Genomic DNA, 22,735 nt, shown 5'->3' with positions numbered 1-22,735 from the left:
GATCGTGTGTACGTGGCATAAGGCTTATGAGTTTGCACTTTACTCTAAATTTGATTATGGTAACCATGGAACTTGAGTATATACAGTATGTATGATATTAAATTGCCCACAATTAAATAATGAAATGGAAAAGAAAAATCTCAGCAACAATATTCAACTTTTTCCAATTTGAAGAAAAGGTTTCCAAGAAACCTTTTTCCCGGGCTCCTGTAACTGACCTCTCACTTTGTCAGAAGTAAAATTCAAATTTTTATCCTTTGTTGCATCGCAGTACTGCTGATCTAATGCAGCCTCTTGTCTACTTACATGCATTCCAAGGATGGCTGCATGGTATTTACCTAGGCAGGTATGCTGATGGTGGTAATACTGGACCATGCCTGATCATTGTTTGTTGGCATGGCTGTTTGGCTGTGACAGGGTTACAATGCACGAGTACAATGTGAGACAGTGGAAGAGAATTGTCACCCTATAGCAGGAAATCCTGTGTCTTTATGGCGGGATAACAAGGCATTTGTTTAAATAAAAGCTTAAAATGTAGAAATATGTAAAATTACTTTTGAAATCACCGTAATATATAAAGGATTACTATAGATTACTTTAGATTACTATAGATTAGATTTCTGTGAGTGACTTTTTGGGGTTGATTTACTAAAGGCAAATAGACTGTACACTTTGCAGTTGCACTAATTTTCCCCATAACTTAGTGAGTGTGGTGAAGCTTCACTTTGTAAAAAAATACCCATTTAGGTGCAAGGAAAAAAAACAGCATTTTTGCTTGCTTGTGATTGGGTGATGGAAAGAACTTGACCAACTTCACTAAGCTCTGGTGAAAATGAGTGCAACGGCACTACAGTCTATTTGCCTCTAGTAAATTAACCCCTATGTATGCTGTGCTTTAAATTAGATGCAGTCTGCTAAACAAATATTGTCATCCCCACACATATATTTGAAATTACTCACTGCAAGCTTTAGCATTGGAAACAACCTTACATTTATAGGGATGCCTTGGGTGCAATGTATCCTATGGTAATATGAATAATACAATTACAGTATAGGCAAAACCTAGCACTTATTTTTAAATATTTCAGAAAATGCACAGAATGCTCTTGCTCTATATCTACACACAGCCAACAGTCTAAGGATCAACAGTAATATCTGCTGAAATCCTTACAATGTATATAGTAACCATGTGAGGATATTTGTTTTTCACATATTTGGTGTTTCCGTTTCATGTAGTTAACTGTCAATAATGATTTGCCCAGTGGTGTGCACAGAATGACATCATGGGCTTACTCTTTTAACCCAAAAATGAACATATGACCAGATCCGTCAGACTGCATGAGAAACATTTGCATCCCTATTCACAAAATCTAGCCACTCAATAAAAGGCAAGTCATCCACAGACATAGATAAGATTGACATGTTCTTTTTTTCTCATATTATATACTACTACTAGTACTAAACTCAGCTATGCTTATTTAATAAAAATCTATTGGAGTAAAAAAAAAAAAAGCACAATCATAACAATTAGTTTGATTTGAACCTTTTTCACTCTTATTTTTCACTTTGTGAAGTCCCTAACCTGATTGTCATCTGGGCTCTGGTCTTTCTTGGGTAAGCAATTAGTGACTTCATTCCCCTCACTACCATTTATTGATATTTTGGCATAATCACATTTTTGATTTGTTGTAGATGATATGATGTATGCCACCTCCTGAAGAAGCAGCTTTTAGCTGTGAAACATGTAGAGGATATACAGTACATCATGAATCAAATGCCTTCAGCACCCATCTGAGACTACTATGTGACCAGTTAGACATGTTTCTATAACTTACTGTCTGTTGAGGCTGTCATAAATTGCTGTTTTACCATACATTGTGCATCTATGTCTTTTTAAACAATTTTGTACAAATAAAATGTATATATTTTTAATATTTTTGTTTAATAATTGGGTACCAAGATAGTCCATTTTTCTACCTACTGGGGGTTTTGCAGGGGTCACTCCTAGTTACTCTTCCCATTTTTCACGTTTAGTTATCGCTTATCTTTTATCTGCTATAATATGTTTAGCTGACCATTAATTATAGGATGAGCATGCAGCTACCCAGTCTCTCTCATCTTTGTATTTGCCAATAGGTTTTCATTGTTTAATTATGAGTTAAGTAAATGATGTCTCATGCCAAGCGTTTTGGTCCTTGTGTACAATGATTGCATACAATAAATTAATTGTTTTGATGATAAGATTTAAAAAAATTATCATTGTTTATAACCTTCAATGGAACTTATGTTTTAAAATGTATGTAGTGGATGCTTGAAATCATAATACTGTAAAACATACTTTGTTATATACCGTATTTCTGTCTTTCGATGGTCACCAATGTAGGAGACATTTTGTATAGTGCGTATTATTAACTAAACTGAGTACATCTCAATGTAGGGTTTCAAACCATGACATCTATCATTATAATATGTTTCTCTACAATGTTGGCTGTCAAAAAGAAGTGGTTCACAAAGAACTGATTGAATATATCATATTCATAAAATACTTTTACTCTCTGTTGCCTAGCAGCTAGAACTCCATTACCAAATAAACCTTATGAAGAAAATATAAACACATAACATGCTATAATAGTCAACAGTTCAAATGGAATGAGTTATTAATGGGTTTGAAGAAAACAACAAATGATTGTAATAATAGTATATGAAGGAATATATAGATATATAGACACGTGTGTGTGTTGGCAACATTTAAGTTTCTCATTAAAAAAAAATATATCCAGCCAATTTCTTATATAAGAAGTATTTTCAAAATTAAAGTCTGCTGCTATGATATATCATTTTTATGGTACCTCCTTGCGACACTTGAGATGATGAAGAAGCAACACCAGCAAACATGACATCAAAACACTGCTAGATGCTTTGTTTAAAGCAGTGGATGTCTTGAATGTGCTATATAAATGGACTGAAACAATGCTGTGGTGTGTGCCATCATTGGCTGATGTATAATTATAATATCAGTGTGCTACCTGGTCTTTTTACATGTTGTCATGAGCTTAACCTGGACCGGGTGTATGATTTGCATAAGGCCGTGTCTTGTAAAATTTTTAAGGTGCTTTAAACACAGCACTCTTGTTAAAACAGACAGTCACCCATCCCACAATTATTTGCTAGGCCTGGTCAAGCCTGATCACTAAAATATAGTGGTTCAGTAGAGAACCAGTGCAACATTTGGCTTTGCTGCTAATAAATGCCAAAGAGGTGGTAAAAATCTCACCAATACCTCTAGTCCTATATCACAGAAAAAAACAAGTGGTTTTTTTTTTATTTTTATCACTTGCATTATTTTTGTAAAGTGTACCTTCTAAAATGTAATGGCAACATCTTTATTTTCAGGAACAAGCAGCTATGGCTGCCACCGTGATGAGTAATTCATAATGAGTGAAAATAGTTGTACACAATGGGCATGCATATGAGTGGGATGGTGGGTGAGTTGGGGTGGAAATCGTTGTACACAATGGGCATGCATATGAGTGGGATTGTGGGTTAGTTTGGGGTGGATTAGAAGTGCACCAGTTATAAGCTTCTGACGCACATTGCTGCACACTTCTCTTCCATTCCTTATTCGTTTCTGTATGTCTGCTAATGTCTTTTAATTAATTTATTATTACATAAGAAAGGAGCAGAAGTGGATGGGTGTGAGGAACCAGGAAGCTCCTGGCTTGTCAATCAAGTAATGCAATGTTAGTGGGCAGGTCAGACCAGTCTTCCTGCTACAGAAAACAATGACATAATTAGGTCATCTTTCACTGAAAACTGCTCTACACAGGGGAAGTGTAGAGCAAGTGTGGATTTCTCACTGGTAAAAGCCTGTATAAAACAAAAGAAATAGATATATTTTTAAAGATAAGAAATAACCTTTACAGTAATGATTATAAATTATTGACCCTAATCCAGCTTTAAAGTTCCCCTATCTCTTTAAAAACATTGCTTACAAGTGTAAAGTTCAGGCAATTAGAGGTTCTAGTGAGAGCCTGCAGTTTCTGTTGCTATGCCTGAATACTGATTGGACAAAGTGCCAACACATAGTAGTGTGAAGGTTTACCTCTCACTTCTCACATATAACTGATCTGGGCTAATCATTATGGTGGCTTACCTCCAAGAAGAATGTGCATGAGAAAAGGTAGAGTGGGAGCTTTGACTCTACCAGGAAATGCTAGGACTGTGGCCAATGAGAATGGACTGTTTTTCAGATTTAACCATAGGAATTGCAGAAACCTCCATGTGCCTGCCTTTAAACTTCGCAGCAAACTTTTTGTTTTAGGCCCCTTTCACACGGGACGGATCCGTGTTGATCCGCCCCGTGTTTATCCGCTGCTCAGCGGGGATCGCTCCGCTTTCCCCAGCTGAGCAGGCAGATGACAGGGCGGGACCCGCACACTGTGCAGGGACCGCCCTGTCAGATCTCCGCTCTCCCCTATGGGGGATCGGAGGAACACGGACCGTCTGTCCGTGTTCCTCCGATCTGCTCTGCAGACGGATAGAAAAATAGGATTTTCTTCCGTCCGCAGAATCGGACGAGAGCGGAGGCGGACGACATCGGGTGTTAGCGGATGTACATCCGCTGACACCCGCTATCCCATAGGGATGCATGTATGTCCGTATTTCATCCGAAAACGGATGGATGAAATACGGACATACTGTCCGCATGTGTGAAAGGGGCCTTACATTTAAACAAATTGTAAAGATTGTACAGTCTGACTGTAATGTGCGTGGGAGCTTTATAGTTCTTTAACTCAACCACCAATTCGATGATGAAGGTAGTTATAGGAGTAAATAGATGTAAAACCACTTCTGGTTTTGAAAAAGGCCATTGTAACTTGAAGCTTTGAAGGGGCTGATAAATGCTTTGTACCCCAGTTTATAGCACTGGGTGCATGAGCAGTCAATCACCAAGCACAAGTGTTGTCAAGTGGGATGAGGGGTCACATGCTGTCACATACCCAAAAGTACTGCAGCCAAAGTGATTGTGAGGAGTGAAGAGAGCATGAGTATCAACTGCTTCAGAGATTGACATTGAAATGAACCTAATCTATGCCCTGCAAGGTTCACTTTAAGATAAAGAACATCCATCTAATGAGGTAAAGCAAATGGTTTAAACGGACACAGCTTTTCCCTCAAACCTGTAGCACCTCATATGGCCATTCACCCGTTAAATCTTCTAAGACCTATAGAAATTCAACATAAAGTCATTTTACATAATGCCTTGTGATCTATAGTACTGCTTGAAAACTGTTCTGTATTTCATGGTGTAAAAATGAATTTCTTCACTGAGGTTTTTTTCATGTGGAACAAATTTTGTCTCACGGATCATGTGAGTGATGATCATGAAAATGACTTTAGAAGTAAAACACAGAGTTCTATCTATCTAATATTCATGACAATCTGACAACACCCAACTCACTGATTTGAAGATACACTCCTAATAAAACCAAGTGGATATTTTTAAGGGAAAGATATTTTACTATGGAATATGTTTGAAATATCCTTAAATTATAGCAGGTAGGTGAACTGGCTCTTTAATATATGCATTTATGCATTGTTAATATAAGTATTTAAGTAAATGCAAACATACAGTATATATTCATTTACTTTACTAATTAAAGTTGAACATACTGTAGCAGCCTGTTTCTATTTTACTGTTGAAACAAAAATGACAGTGAAAAATTACAATGAATAAAAGGATAACGTCAGAGATACTTAATGCTCACGTGAATATTACTCCCTCTGAATAAATGTATGCACAGCTTTACATATTACTATCTTTTAATATAAGTGCTGTTAAACACAGACACATCACTTGTCTTCTAGTTTAAAGATGGACCCCTCTGGGTGCTATCTAGACCCCTCTATAAAACAGGTACACAGCCACTCTCATCTTTTTCAGAAAAGGGACCATCTATCACATGCAATGTTCCTTGGGGCTATATACAACATAACTAACTTGTGGGTCTGTTTCTATAGAAAGCAAGATAAAACGGAGCAGTCCCAGGCTCCAATCTTTCAAGTTCATGTTTTCCTTTTTTATTATTGGGGTTGATTTACTATATGCAAATCCACTTTGCACTTGGAAGTGCACTTGGAAGTGCAGTTGCTGTAAATCTGAGGGGAAGATCTGAAATGAGGGGAAGCTCTGCTGATTTTATTATCCAATCATGTACAAGCAAATATGCTGTTTTTTAATTTTCCCTGCATGTCCCCCTCATAGCTACAGCGACTGCACTTCCAAGTGCACTTCCAAGTGCACTTGCAGTGCACTTGTAGTGCAAAGTGGATTTTCCTTTAGTAAATAAACCCTGTTGCTTCACTTCTAGACATTTGCAGGTAAATCCAACAAACAGATCTATAGGGGAATGGAGTGCAGATACTGCTGTAGGGAGACTCAGTACGCAGTGTGGTTGATTTACTAAAGGCAAATAGCTTGTGCACTTTTCAAGTGCAGTTGCTCCAGAGCTTAGTAAATGAGGGAAAGATTTGCTGACTTCCATCATCCAATCATGTGCAAACAAAAATGCTGTTTTTTTATTTCCCTTTCATGTGATTGGGTATTTTTGAGTGAAGCTTTGCCTAATTTACTAAGCTCTGGAGCAACTGCACAATCTATTTACCTTTAATAAATCTTAGTGAATGTGTGGTTTTTGAAATATCTTTTGTTTATTGGCAGTCACTTGCACTGTATTGCAGTTCTGTATATAAAGCAGACGGTATGCCACTTAATGTAATTATTTTTATTTAAAATGGACTCCAAATATGGACATGACCCTGTTGGTGTGGCTGTAATTAGAAAGAATAAGGCTCAATTGATAATTTAATATGTTATTGCTAATTGTATAATCTGAGATAAATTAAAGGGTGACGAGAGAAACGTTGTGCAGTGACTAAGGCTAGCCATACATGAGTCATTTTTTTTCATTCAACTAGTGGGTTGAATGGACAGTCTGAGCTATTGTATTCTGACAGTGGGGAGATCCCCCCCCGCCACATCAGAGTACACTAATCAGCACTGCCAGCTATAGCCAGTGACACTGATTGGGAGGAAATTTTCAAACAGGCTGGTTGTACACAAGTTAACCGATAGATCAACTTGTGCACAACTAGCCTGCCCATTCAGGGATTGAAATTCAGCCTGTCCCTACTGAACTGGCCAAATTTTGATCCATGCACATTCAGCGGTTCCAGGTTTGGAAGTGTAGGTCTACCTTTTATTTAAAAAAACAATTTTAAAATTGAGTTGACAGATTTAAGTGGAAAGTAAAGTGGTTGTAAAAATAAATTTTTCTGAGTTAAAAAACATGTCATACTTACCTGCTCTGTGCAATGGTTTTGCACAGAGCGGCCACACACCTCCTCTTTTGGGGTTTCACACCAGCAGTCTTGGCTCCGCCTCTTCTCTGAGTGCCCCCATAGCAAGCCGCTCACTGTGGCGGCACTCGTGCAGAGTGATAGATCCCATAGATCGCAAACCAGGCTGGGGTAGTCTATAGACACATACAGAGAGGTTTGCCCCAACTCGGGTCCCTCCTCACAGGTTTTAACTGGCTCCTGCTGCTGCCGACTCTCCTCTCCTGTGAGCTGCTGCAGATGGACACAATGCTGGATTCAAATTAGGCTCAGGTAAATGATAAAGGAGGGGCCAGGGGAAGCAGCTTTTGAAAGGGTTTTTACCTTAATGCAGAGAATGCTTTAAATTATAAGTTCACCTTTGGAACATGTTACAGGTTCCACCCATTTTTAGGATGGAACATGTAAAATATTCCAGCACTTGCACCCCCCCACCCCCTCCCTGTGATAATTGGTGGAGGATCTTCTCCCCCCACCCACTGCCACAATTTGAAAACAGCGTGGCCATGTGGGGCTCCACCCACAAGGCCACATCGTTCATTCACAGAGTTCTGTGAATAGATAAACTACAACTGCCATCAGCCACCTCGGCAGATGGCTTATAGTTTTTAATGAACTACGAGGATGCTGGAGAGCCTCCCCCCTCTAGTTCATTCTTGTTTTCAGGTAACTGCCTGACCATATCGGAGGTATGGGCAGACAGCTATCCTGAGAGTCTGCAGGAGCATGGACATTGCACCTAAGATCGACCGATTGCGGGTGCAATGCTCTGCAGGCTCCTTCGAAAAAAAAAATAATAGCAATTTTTTTACCTGGAAAAAAGTGAATTTGTTATTTTTTCTAAAGGTGAACTTAGTTTTAAGTAAAAAAAAAAACTTTTACCTTGATTTTTTTTAAATACAGATATCCCTGTCAACACAGCCAGGTTCAACTTTATCTACTACATTATACGAATAAAACTTGATCAAGGAACACCCCATCCTGTAATTAGATAGTGAAAAGCAGCATCATACTGTTGTGCAACACAGTCCTAGCAGTCATTATCCTTGTGCAATATAGTAAAGCCTCATTGGCGTGTAGTGCTGCCCCTCCCTTCCCAGGAGAAAGGAAGGGGCAGCACTACATGCCAATGCTTTGCAAGGGAACTACAAAATATAACATAACAAAATAAAGACAAACCAATGCATTATTTTAAAATACAATTGAGGAGCTTGTTTAGTCAATGCATAATTTTATTTTTGCTTTAATTTATTTCCTTAAATTTAAACACATGGCAATTACCCTCCTGATCACATCCATCTGTGGTATCCATACTGTTTTACTGTGTAACTGCGTAGCGCAAAATCTCTAAAAATAGACAGTTGAGTCCATAAATAATTCTACAACTAGAAAATCAGCTGCCAATGCAACACAACATGCTAGGTGATGGAAATGTCAATTTACCTGTAAACAGTGTAATGAATGTAGCAGCTAAGCTGCTGATTACACAGCGCTTGGGATAGGTACGGCTGTTTTGATTTTTTAATGGATTACAATCTTTTCTTACCATGTTAACATTAATAGATTACTGTTTTCCACTAAAGTCCAGTTTGGTAGACAATATCTGTTTTCAATGATCAGTTAAAGACACAATGATAATGAAAAAGTTAATTACATCTGAGGAGAATGTTGAAATCTATCTAAAAGGTTTTGTTACTGGAAGCCTTCCAACTAATGATCTGAACATAGGACTATTTCCTATTACCAGTATCTTTGCATAGCCATATGTGCTGAGACTTTTAGTGGTACAAAAGCATTTCAGATCCTATTAAAGTCCTATTAATGGCACTGTAACCTGCAGGTCATTGGCATGTTTTAACCTATGCAGACCATTTTTTTAATACTATGTGTGTACTTCCCAGATATCATGGATAACTTGCCACAAATTTGTGGAAGTGTTGAATTGTAAGTCTGTAACTTACTGCATATTTTCATTGGCAAATTGTACATTAGCAGATCACTTAAAGCACAAGTTCTAGTTGACACTTTTCCAATTTGTAGCAAATTTGTGTGGCAAGTCACTAGCAAGAGCAAAGTTGCAATGGTTAGTCTACAGCAAGAGCTCTGCAAGTCTACAGCATTAAAATTCAGCCACAGTGACCCCTGTGGTGGGATGACTATTGCACAACATAACTGAACCAGAACTTGCAGCAGAATTGCAGAATGTTTGCAAAGAAAGTTGGTCTGAAGTCATGCAATGTGAACTTGCTGCAATTGTGCAACAAACTTGTGAAGCCTGGCAAGTCTAGCAGTAGCTTAGCGAGTCATTTTCAAACTTGCAGCTCAATTGCTTGCTATCTGGGTTGTGCATGGTTGGTGTTTTTTGTTTACAGTTTAGCATACTGCAATTTGCATGCAGTGATGCAAATAGGAATGTGAAAAATGTCAATCCATGTTTTCAAGTACTTTAGACTTTGAGCAATAAAATAACACCGGCAAATGTTTGATACAACTGTAGTTACCCTAACCTTCAAGACTGTTAGGCCTTATTCACACAGGCATACCTTTGCATATATGGCATACATCTATATGAAAGGCCATCTTTGCCTGCATGGAATGCACTGGTGTTCCATGCATCCGCTTGCAGGCAGTCCCATTGATGTCTACTGGGACACAGTGACTGCACGAACACAAACAGAGGCTCCAATTTTACAGCCATGCGGGTATGGGTGTGTTTCCCTGAATGCAGACTGTCTGCATTAATGGAAATGCACCCAGGCTGTCGAATTGGGAGAAGCATTTGTGTCCATGAAGCTGCTGCATGCGGATAGACATGATTGGGACTGCCGCTTACAGGTCCACAGAACACCTGATGGCTCTTCGCACAGAAGTAAGCATAAGTACACCCATGTGAATGAGGCATAAATCAGGTACAGACACAATATTATTGTTCTTTTCGTTGAAGTGTAATGCAAGTGTGAATTGTTTTGCAGGCCAAAGGAATTGAAATTCTGGCTGTACATTTGATAAAACAGCCAAAGACATTTCCATTTGTGAGTGTGTGCATTTTCTACAAATGGAGCGTGCAAAATCTGGTGCAACTTTGCAAGGAAATCAATCAGCTTCCAGGTTTTATTGTCAAAGCTTATTTGAGCAAGTTGAAGTTAGAATCTATCTTCCTACAATGCACAGCTGCACCAGATTCTCAATGCTCCAGGTATAATAAACCAACCCCAAAATCTTACTACAGGCAAGCAAGAGGGTTGGATTGAGCCAGAAATTGTGGGGTCATCTTCCTTCTGTTCACAATATCAAATACCCAAAGTAAGTCCCAACATTATCACTGTGTATTTAAAGACATCAACTGTAGTATTAGGTAACACTACAGCATAAATACTATCATATAACAGAACACTTATATAAAAAAAAGGTATGAAGCTCATTTCCGATGCACAAATCTATCAGTACCAAAGAACTTGTGCCAAAAGCAGGATAGGTTTTCTGTACTTAAGACAAAAAATACAATTGCTCCAACACCTGATTTTGTATGATACAAAAAAATCTATTGGCAAAAACAGTATATCCTTGCACGTGAACCTAAGCATCTACTACAAAATGTCTAGCATGCAGAGAATCTATGTTTTGCTGAGACTGCAAAATAAAAATAAAAACAGTATTTGAAGGTTACAAAGTTATGAATATATAACCCTCTGGTTGCTACAAAAAAATGACATACGAAGTATTTTGCTTTACATTATTAGATTTTAAATGCAAATGCACATAGTGCAATTATACAGCCATCTATGCATCATACTTTTTAGAAAGTATTCTAAGTAGCTTTAGAAAACCTGATCTGTTACTGTTAGCCAGACAGATTACAACTATCCATGCAGAAAGTTATGTAAGGTTATGGGGTTGAGAAGCAAAGATTACAGAGAATGTACACATCTCAGGTTAGCAGAGGACACAGACCTAGATCATCTTGTCACTGAACACATTGGCCTAGCATAAGTACAGTTTATCACACTTTCCAGTTTAGTTTATACTTGACATGGACGTCCAATGATGTTTAGTATTTAATAAAGATTATTTTATCTTGTTATTGTATTTGTTAAAGTGCCACACTAGCAGCAAGATTCTAGAACTCAATAAAACATAAGGGTGTGCTAAAAGTATATTCTACTTCAATGTAGTGTTCTTCTTTTACAATAGTTGTACACTCCAGTTTTTAGGCTATTAGGGCCAGTTAATGTCCATGCACATTCAGTAATGTACATTTATGCTGTGTATTTTTTTCACAAGCACATATATAAGTAAAACTGCATATATATATATATATATATATATATATATATATATATATATATATATATATATATATATATATATATATATAAATTTATATATTCATGTCTTTTTTAAACCACCATTAGTTTTCTTTTATTTTAAGAGAACCGATCACTTTGCCAATTCGAGATAAAGCAACAGAGTCTGTACTTCAGGGAGTAAAACATCATGTAAACTCTGAGCCAAATGGTGTCAGAGCTTACACAGAATTTAAGACATTGTCCACAGAGAGTATGGGCTGGAGCAACCAATCTCATCATGAGAGGAGGTCACATGCTCTGCCCTACCTGAAAGCTCTGGGTATTTGTGATGGCTAAGATGGAGCAATGAAAGACTGTAGGGAAAGTGAGCATAAATGTGTTGGGGGAGGAAAAGGGGTGCAAGTAAGAGACTCTGATAGGTAAAGTAGCAGATTCTCTTCAAGTGTGCAGGGCTTGTACAGATGGCTACAGATTTTGGCAAGGAGTAAAGGTCTAGAAACCTGTGTGGGTACACCTGGGATCACTCTATGCGTGCACAAAGATAAACACCTTTGTTCCTGTATATAATTTCTAATGAAAAGAGTTGGAGTGATTTAATAACCACTTGCTTACTGGGCACCTAAACCCCCCTCCTACCCAGGAGGGGGGGTTTAGGTGCCCAGTAAGCAAGTGGTTAATAAATTTTCAGTTTTTATCATTGAATGACAATTGCGTGGTCATACAACACTGTAACCAAATGAAATTTTTATAATTTTTTCCCACAAATAGAGTTTTCTTTTGGTGTTATTTGATCACCTCTGGGTTTTTTATTTTTAAAAAAAAGACAGATTAAAAAACAAAAAACAAAATATATTTTATATATATATATATATATATATATATATATATATATATATATATATATATCTTGTTAATACATTTTGCAAACAGGTAATTTTTCTCCTTCATTGATGTACGCTGATGAGGCTACACTGATGGGCACCGATAGGCTGCATTGATGAGCACTGATAAGGCAGCACTGATGGGCACTAATAGACGGCACTGGTGGGCACTGATGAGGTGGCACTGGTGGGCACTGATAGGTGGCATTGGTGGGCACTGAGAGGTGGCACTGATGGGTGGCACTGAAGGGCATTGATAGGTGGCACTGAAGGGCACTAATAGGTGGCACTGATAGCTGGCACTGATGGGCACTGATAGGTGGCAGTGATGGGCACTGATTGGCACTGGTAGGTGACACTGATAGGTAGCACTGCTAGGTGACACTGATGAGGCAATGATTGGCACCACTGGTTGGCATTGATAGGTGGCACTCCTGGGCATCGATAGGTGGCACTGATTGCTGGCACTTTTATGTACTGGTGGGCACTGATTTGTGGCACTGTGAGCACTGACAGGTGGCACTGGCAGACTGTACTGGTGGGCACAGATGAGGCGGCTTTGCCTCTTCCGCTTCAGGACCGATGTCCCTTCAACAGAAGCTAGTGATCGGCTTTTTTTCTCCTCATTCTGTCAGCGTGAGAAGAAAAAAAAAGATTACCAATCTTCTGTTTACATCACGTAATCAGCTGTCATTGGCTGACAGCTGATCACGTGGTAAGGGGCTGGGATTGACCCCTTACTCCAATCTGTGATCACACGAGTCTCATTGACTCGGTGATCACAATGTGTGCCGTTCACGCCCTGCAGGGGGCGCACGGGGAGTGTGCAAAGGGGAGGATGTCTATTGATGGCCTCCCAGCAAAGTAGGTAAGCGTGTAGTGGTCATTCAACTATAGAGAGGATCAGAAGGGGTTAAAGAGTAGAATTTTCACATAACCCAGTAAACCTCAGTTCACTTTGAAAAGCCATTTATGTACAGGGGGTGAATGAAAAATTGCACATTGCTCATGATTGGTTCATTGAAATTAAAAAATCTTCTACTCTTTTAGTAAATCAGCCTCACAGGAAGACGCTCCTCTGCTCCTGCCCTGTAGCTATATTGGAACTAGGTAAAGGGAGTCCTAATCTGATGTTTCTCTTATTCTATCAGTGCCAAATGGGGATTTAGCCTAATGGAAAACTTAAACATTTGCCCTCCAAGTTTTCCCAATAAAATACAAGGGATGTAGCTATCTAATTCATCTTGTCTACAAGACAGAGAGTAAATATATTCATGGCCTACATATGTGTTTCTGCTGATTCCGACAAGAGTCTTATCTTTAGAATCCAGAAACTGGAACAAGTGTATTTCAATCATATTTGAAAGAAGGCTTCCAGGTTTCTATTCCTTTGTAGGGCTGCCAGCACAGATGCATAAACTGTAATGCTTTCTCACAAATCTATATAGTGCATCCTTGTACAGGTCAAGAGGAAATGGGCCAAGGTGCCAACAACCAGTGCTGCCCTGATAATACATGTCTTTCCAGGCATGGTGACATGCTTTCTCACCAGATGCCATTTCCAGTTACCGAATATAGGACTGACACACAAATAAATATGTGCTAACAGTGAACACACTGCACGGGAAAAAATAACACCTGCAGTTAATAATCTGTCATGACAGCATGAGGAGGGGTGATATCAATTTCAAAGAGAGTTTATCTCATCTGTAATCCCAACAAAAACCTATTTTACAATTTTTCCTAATGCCAAGAGCCTGTGGATTTACAGGGAGTGCACCGAGCAATTGTTTTTCTTGGCAGCTGTAAACTATACAGGTGATAGAAAACTATATAATGGGTCACTTTTTAAAGAACCACCTTAGCTCAACATATTAGTCTTTATGGTTCTGAACATATCACTCTTTTTGACACTTTAAATTAGACATAGATATTAGATGGATGTCATTAGTTAGAAAGCAATATCATGCTCATATCATGCTATGTAAGCATACTTCCTTTTAATCTAGGCTGTAAACGACAGCATTATGCTTATGACCATACTCAAAAACAACAGGGAATTGGAAGAAAATTTCCACCTAGGGCAATTTAATTCACTGTTAATGACTGTTGAGCAGATTTACTAAAACTAATACACTCAGAATCTGATGCAGCTGTGAAAAGTAGCCAATCAGCTTCTAACTTCAGCTTGCTCAATTAAGATTTGGCAATAAAACCTGGAAGCTGATTAGTTTCTATGCAGAGCTGCATCAGATTTTGCACTCTCCAGCTTTAGTAAATGGCCCCCTATATGTCCAATGTATTACTTGCAGTCCTGTCCATTCTGCATGATTGTCCAGTAAACTTTCTGGTGCTGTGGATATCAGCTGAACGGCCAGGTAACTTTGGACATAATGACCTGGCTTATATAAAAATGTACGGAGGCACAAATAATGTGCAATAATTCAGAACAACCAATAAAAAATGTATCTAATCCCACTTCAGTAATATGAATTCTGTTTTTTTATTACCTACCCTTAGCATATATCCATAGTTTTTTTTTTTTTTTTTTTGCTAAGGCTATATGTTGAATAAGCCTTTGGAGATAGGACAGTTGAAAATATTGCTGGGTGATTTTGTACCTGTAGTTAATTAAAATCTGCATGATTGTTAAAGGAACCCTATGCTGACCACCTAATTAAAATTTTAGTTGTTTGGCTGTCAGGCTGATGCTCTTCAACACTTTCCAGGCCCCTGACCACTATGCTGTAAGTTAAGTTAAAGATCCAGATTTGATACTAGGTCAGTGACTCAGAAAGTACCATAGCTGTAAGATAAGCATGATGGTCAGAGAAAAACAGTTTCACAAGAGTTCCAGCAATGGCCATCTTTGTGTTTCTGCAAGCACATATTTAATTTCATTTGTTGCTATGACATTATTCTTAAATTGCTCATTATACATGAGTTACTGTGTGTAAAAAACACAATCGGCAAACTTATTTGTACATTATGTTCATGTGTGCACTGCTGTCTTAGCCATTTGTCTATAGAATTATCATATTAGGAAAAAATGATATGCTACTCTTGGAATTCATCAATGAGGGAGTTGTATATATGTGTAGGAGCAAAGCTCTCGGCATCTGCTGGGATAATAAATTGAGAATTTAATCTACTAAACAAATCCTACATTGACTGGTTCATTACCACCATTTATAAATAAATAATATGAATCTATTGTCAGCCTACAGTAAACCATGTGAATCTTTCTTTCTGCATGTCTTCAAAGTCAAGAATGTACAATATGTTCAATGGAACAAAATGCCTCTACATGAAGTCTCTTTTTTAATTAAATGACCACCTGTTGTATATGGCAAGACAAGATGTTTTACCTTACGATAAAGGCAGAAGAAAAGACTCTAAGCACCAAGATCAAAAGTTCTGACAGCAGTCTGCTGAGTTTCAAATGAATGATTGTGGCTCCATTCAATGTGTTCCTACATTTTTTGCTACTTATTTGTTATAATGTTGGGCATACAAAGACAGATAACCTGACCATCATAATATGTATCTGATATTCATTCATTCTCTGGAGGCTCACAAAAACCCTCTAAACGATGAGGTTTATTTTCCCCAAACCAATGGGCTGAGCTCGTTTATGTACTTTTCTACAGTCAAATTCTTGCACAATAAAAGCATAATTTCAACATCTGAGTTAATGCAGATTAACAAAACAATATTAGGGGCCTTGAGACAGAAAAAGTTCTGACACAATGGAGAACTTAGACTAGATTTCCCATGTGTTTATTGTGTGCGATATTGCATTACACACACAAAGATTTTATTAAGGAAAATTTACGTCCGTTATATCCACAGAAGAGTCAGAATGTTGACATAAGCACATGCTATACATTCATATGTTAATGTTAAAGAATATAACATTTTATTAGATAATACTGTGCAACAGGAAAAATCTGCAAACTATGGTAACCCATTGAAGCCTATCAATTTTTATTTTTATAGATAATAGAAAGATAAATTGTGCAGGTGTCTATTCTGTATCATATTTTGCACAACAAATTTAACTGCCTAGCATACATATCTGTGTGTAATTATCACTGTATGATTATATAACCTTAGTTAAATAATATCATGAATATTGGTAAAATGTGCTAGAAAAAAAGGATGCTTCCTTTTTTTGACAGAGATCCATTGTATAGATATAGTATATGAAGTTCCCATCACAAGTGAAATGTGTGCATCTAATGGGGAGGGGGGCACTTCCTCTTTGCATACATAGATTTTAATGACCAGTATGAAAAAGCCTAACCGGCTATAACTAAATGCTGTTTTGTGATGGCCATTGAAGGCTCACAGTTCAGCTTTTTCCCCAGAAGAACAAAAAACTGGAATACTTAAAGAGACTCTTACTGAATAAGCACACAATGGTGCCTTGTCGTCTAGAGACATCACAAAATGTTTTGCACAGCCTAGTTCTACTTTTGCTGCTTTCCTCATGGGAATTTGGGGTATACATATTTATAGCATTACTTGTTGTATAAATTGGTTTACCGGGTCATGACATATACCTCGATGCAAACAAGATCAACAATTGTCACTGTGTTATTTGTTTTCACTTTTAAGAGAACAAGTTCCCTGGTGAATTTTAAAATGCACATTTTCTTGGGCATTTCCTGATTTATAAAATGGTCCCAGGGTTGTTTTTATTCTTCAGTAACTTGAAACATAGCTAGAACACTACAATGTTATCTTTCATACATAAATATGTTTAATATATTTATTATTTTATGATTTGTACTTGAACCGAGACTTTATGGTGTTGATATACTGAAAGGAAAATGATATTTAATTTTGAGTATATAAAGCAAAGTGTTAAACTGGAACAATCTGAAAGACAATTAGAAGCTAAAGATATGTAATCATTCATAAATATACATAAATGCAAATAGAGAAAATAAAGCTAGTTTCAGTGTCCACAAGGCATGGTAAGGAGGGTTTATTTACTAATGTGAAAATGTGAGTAACTGTTCTATTTCTAACAAACAATATTTTATCTTTTATCAGTTCAGCCTTGGATTGGCCAGGATGAGTCACTGTAAAACCTTTCAACTCTCATGTTCATGTGACATTATTTTGGAAATTGTATTAAACACAGTAACACTGAAATCACATTTAAAAAACTGAAATAATGTACAAAAAATAATTCTGCAAAGGCTTGCTAAAAGAAATGTAAATCTGAATAAGCTTCTAGATACACTGAGCAGTGTAAATATACCACAGAGTTAAATTATTGCATAAACTGACTTTTTTGGCTTGAGAAGTAGGAAAGTTCTCCACCGACAATCTTCATATTCCAAAACTGGCAATCTCATTAATATGTACGCTGTCTAAAAATTGTACTCCATAGACTATCTAGTCTACCTGTAAAATGACAGATGCAAATATTTTGGGTTTTGGAAATGGAAAATCATGTTTCGCTCCTTGAGACATCATCTGCCATTTTAGTTGAGGTTTCATCAAGTTAGGTGTATTTCGGGGCTATAAGCAATGAACTTTCCATCAGCAGCATCTTCAGCTAATTAACCCTGCTGATTACAATAATTAGTATTGATTCACTCCTGAATGACTTCCTAAGCATCCGAGCCCAAGCTACTCTGCCTGCAAAGTTCTGGGTATGAATATTAATTTGATGTTCCTCTTTGTTTTGGAGCCCCAAAGGTATAGTTTGCAATCTTATACACTTCAATTTGATAACAGACACACTTGAGTTTTATTGTAATTTAACAATGAGTATGTGAATACATTATGTGATGATGATAATATTGCAGACTGTTGGACTACGGATGGCAGAAAACCACAACTATGATGCAGTGGAGTTTCTTAATATCTGCAAGACAAAAACATTTCTTGCATTACACGTTTTCTCTTTTCTTTAGCACTAGTCCTTTAAGAAAAATCACTTTACAAAAAAATAAGATTTTGCTGGATTTTTTTTACCCATTTGAGAATATGAGGGAAGAAATTGTCCAGATGTTGCTCCTTAAAACAAAATGGCGATAGATTGGTTTTAAGCCATTACAAATAGGCCCCTTCTTCCAGATCTAAATGTGATTTCTATGGATATAATGTTAAGAAATGTGCAGTATGTGCTTTTTAACTCATTGATTTCCAGATAGCAAATGTCTTCTTGTAGCTAAGAGGTTAAACTTGTAGCCAAGCTTTCCAAATTGTCTTGGCTGTCCTCCTTGGCAGCTGTAGGAGATGAAATGTAAAGCATTTTCTCATTCAGATTTAGTCCACCTTAAGCCACAAGAGATCAACAGCTCACACAAAGGGCAGACTTAAATAAAAAAAAAACCCAGGAGCTGGACACATTCATTTAACAAGTGCCACGATAAATACACTCTGCTCCTGTCATCCGGTATCTGTGCAGCAGCCCAAATCTCAGTTTAACATAATACAATTTTCCTTCTTCTCCAGTCATAGGTACAGTGGGTTTGTTATTTTCACTTTTCTTTGCTCCTAATCATTGAAGGATCAACTACCGCACTTCCTGCAATTTCTAAACCGGATAACTCATTGCCTTCATAACAACAGATATTGACAAGCTTACTAGTGTCTGACCAGCACCTTACTCTTCAATTTCTGCTATTCACGCCTTATGGCTGTAAAGGTCACTTTGTTATTGCAGGAAGGTGCACATCTCTGCTTAGCAATAAAAACTGTACTTTCTATGAACTGATACGTGCTAAGAGCACAATGGAACTATGTCAAGCTTAAAAAGAAGAAAAATGAAAAAAATAAAAAAATAAAAATAAAAGAGAACCCAAAGAACTAAGATTGTTATCTCCATATTTAGAAAATACAGAATACTCATTCTTATAATTACCATACCATTAAATGTGTATGCATGTTATGCATGTACATGAGCTGCATATTAATAATGACTATTATAAAAATGTCTTGCAAGCATCTAGCAGTTTTTCTAAAGAGATATTTAGTGGAATGATAAAGCAGTTACACAAGTAGGCTGGATTCCAGGTATTTCCAAATGGGGTAGATAGGCCTGGGGTACAGGTGACACTTGGGTCTTTAGCAGAGATCTGCAGCTGTCTCACTTCCTCAGCAGTATCTTCTGACTGATTCATGAAGTGGCATTTGCATTGGCTTCAAAATGAGCCACCTTGCACGCCCTCTCAGTAGGTGGCAATGGAATGGTGTATGGATGATAGCAGCTGCTAGCTAGCAATAAATGAGGCACGGTCTGTGCTAGGAAATCAGAAGCATATACAGCAGCAAAAAGCTCAGCTTTTACAGATGAACCAAGGAAATTAAATATACAACATGCAAATGAAGATTATTTAATTCAGTCAAACAACAATATATATGTACATGCACTGCACAGGAGAACGGTCAAATTACTGATAAACAAATTACATTTAAATGGGTACGGTATAACATACATGCATACATACATTTGTCAGCTGCCAAATGAACCCTTTAAGACTTGCATTGCATATATAGCAGCTTTTATTTGCTTCAACATAAGTGTGTGACACTCGGGTAACCCCGTGTGCGCTGGAGAGCTGGTGATCAGGGGTGTACAATAGACACTTAGCAATACATTTTATGTAGGCTAAATACAACATGTACAAGTATTAATGTATAAAGGCCTATTTTAAAGGGAAAGTTAATAGTGCTGATGGGTAAAGAACATAGATAGATAGATAGATAGATAGATAGATAGATAGATAGATAGATAGATAGATAGATAGATAGATAGATAGGCATGGGTTTTCCATCAAGGGAGCTGTCATTCCTGCAACAACATAAACTGTTTTGGGGTCATGCAGGGACAGAATTGTTTTAAGCTCCCTTGTTTCCCTCTGTCAAATCTTTCAAATTGCACAGAATGCTAAGCTTTAAAAAGCTGTTTAGAAATAATGCTGCAAGTTGTTTGACACCAACCAGAAAAATAAATCCAACCTGTATAAATGATAAACATGCAATATATGCTACAACTAATGGCTATAGCACATAATTACATACACTAATAAGGAACAAGGGTTGTTCCACTCAGTATGTCAATACTCGAGGGAGCTGCCAGGCAGTTAATCTCCACATAGAAGCTATTTTGTAAACAAGTCTGATATGCATTTATACAACTTTATTGTACATCACGTACAAGGTTAGAAACACAGCATTTTTTTTTTATAGATGGCTGTCATATTAAACTTTCTGAGCATGTGCAATCACTACATACAGCAAATACAAAACTATTTGGCTAGGTGTCCGAAAAGGCTACACTTGTTATCATCTTGTTCTTTTGTTTTTAACAGCAAAAGAAGCAAGGCATCAAGCTCAAGCATGCAAAGTAAGATAAAAAAAAATGCAGATTAGTGTAAAGCCTGAAGCATAAAAAAGATTTAGACGCTTCACAAAAAGATTTTTTGTTATTTAAATGAATACAGTATGCCTGAATGATCTGCCCTTATGACTGTTGTGAAACCAGAGCCCCAAATAACTTTTCAGACACTGCCAGGATAAATTACTTTCAGGCACAAACGTATGAACAGACACATATGATGAGCTATAAAAAAACATGACCCGTGCTTTATGATCGCTATCATTTCCTTATTAATAAATGTCTGCTATCGCTCTACAAGCATGTAAAACTTCAAATCATGCCTCTAGGAAATGGCAAGAAAAATTCCAGAGAACTAGGTAATTGTAAGATTAATGCTCCTATTAAAGACCTTTAAAATCAATAAGTTTTCCAACGTAGTTAACGAATGGCTAAGCTATAAATCTGAAATGTAATCCTGAAGACATGACTTTGCTTTGCAGAAGGTATGGTTTAACGGAGGATAGCAAATTAAGAAAAAATAAATAAAAACACAACAACAAGCAGCCAATACTTAATAGCCCGTGCTGACATTAGTCTGGGCAAACAAGATTATGGAAGTATAGAGATAATGAAAATAGGGCTGAGGGGAGAAAATACTGCCCCAGACATGCATTAAGCTACTTTGACAGCTCCATTGTTTGACTGTCCCATTGTCAGCCCCAAAGATGCATTCGGTGATAGAATGTCTAGTAGAAAATAAACAAAAGACTGATTTTTTTTTTTTTTTCCCACAACCTGAGGCCAGTTCACATACAGTTTTCAGCATTTAAAAATTATATTATACAAGACAGTTTTTTGTACACTTAACTTGAGTTTCGATAAAGAGCTAATGATAATATAGTCCCCTGAACAAGGCAGAACCCTAATGACAGTGTTTAGGTAGGCTAAGTCCAGCTTAAAGCGGCATTTAGAGATCTCTGTTATGAAGGCTTAGCTTTTTTTTTAGGATTATTTTTGTGCATGATAAACAACTGATATACTTTAATGGAAAGAGAAAGGGATAGGAAGCTTGTCTTTTAAAGCTGTCCTTCCTACCCCTAAGAGAAAATCAGCTCTTGCTGTGGAGGTAAGCAGTAACAATTTAGTCCTCAACAGCAAAGAGAGCTACTTATTACACAGCATGTTCATAGGCAACACCGTGCAGGACAACTGAATAGCATCTGCTAAAACAAAGGAGTATGCAACATACCTTAAAAGCAGCTCCTCATTTCTCATAGTAACAGCAGATTTGGGACAGCGCATGCTTTCTGCACAGATATTCTCAACAAAAGCCGGTTCAGAAGTGCGCTCAAACATCAATGGCACAGTAGCTTCTAATGGCTATGGCTAGTCCCTCGCTCTCTTTCTCTCCCTCGCTCTCTCTCATCAATGCTGAGTGGTGAAGCAAAGGGGCCCCTGCAGACTCACTAAGCAGAAATAATCCTCTGTGACAAGTTATGTTGTCTGGCCATAATTTACATTAGTGCAGTGTGCTGCCTATAGGGGCCTTGACTGCTTTTGGTATTTATTGTCTTTTACATGTCCTAATTTTCTTACTATCAGTTGGGGAATAAAAAAAAAATAATAACAAATTATCTTGACATTTACAGCAATGCAATACTGGTTTATTTTTTATTTTTTGCAATAATAGACTAAAGTAAATTGGATTTGATCTTTTGAAATATATTTCAAAGGCTCAATAAGTAACATACAACTTTGTACACATCTTAGGTAGCTAAAAACACTACCTATGCTATATAAAAATA

The 22,735-nt window shown here is 37.4% G+C and overlaps 1 protein-coding gene across 20 annotated transcripts in view; it reads right to left on the bottom strand.

Annotated features, from left to right (window-relative positions):
• The window catches only part of CELF2 (CUGBP Elav-like family member 2), a 785,403-nt gene extending 762,990 nt beyond the window's left edge, over positions 1 to 22,413 (bottom strand). For 7 of the 20 annotated variants that reach the window (XM_073619466.1, XM_073619468.1, XM_073619467.1 and 4 more), the window contains exon 1: positions 22,180 to 22,408. In XM_073619466.1, the coding sequence (XP_073475567.1) occupies positions 22,180 to 22,286 (107 nt within the window). In that variant the 5' untranslated portion in view covers positions 22,287 to 22,408. Of the gene's footprint in view, positions 1 to 22,179 lie in introns of all 20 variants that reach the window. The other 13 variants (XM_073619455.1, XM_073619463.1, XM_073619465.1 and 10 more) reach the window with 6 other exon arrangements.
• Positions 22,414 to 22,735: the final 322 nt, after the last annotated feature.

Source organism: Aquarana catesbeiana, linkage group LG03, assembly GCF_042186555.1.
Source record: "Aquarana catesbeiana isolate 2022-GZ linkage group LG03, ASM4218655v1, whole genome shotgun sequence".
NCBI classification, from domain to species: Eukaryota; Metazoa; Chordata; class Amphibia; order Anura; family Ranidae; genus Aquarana; species Aquarana catesbeiana.
This window is presented reverse-complemented; position numbering and strand designations above follow the sequence as displayed.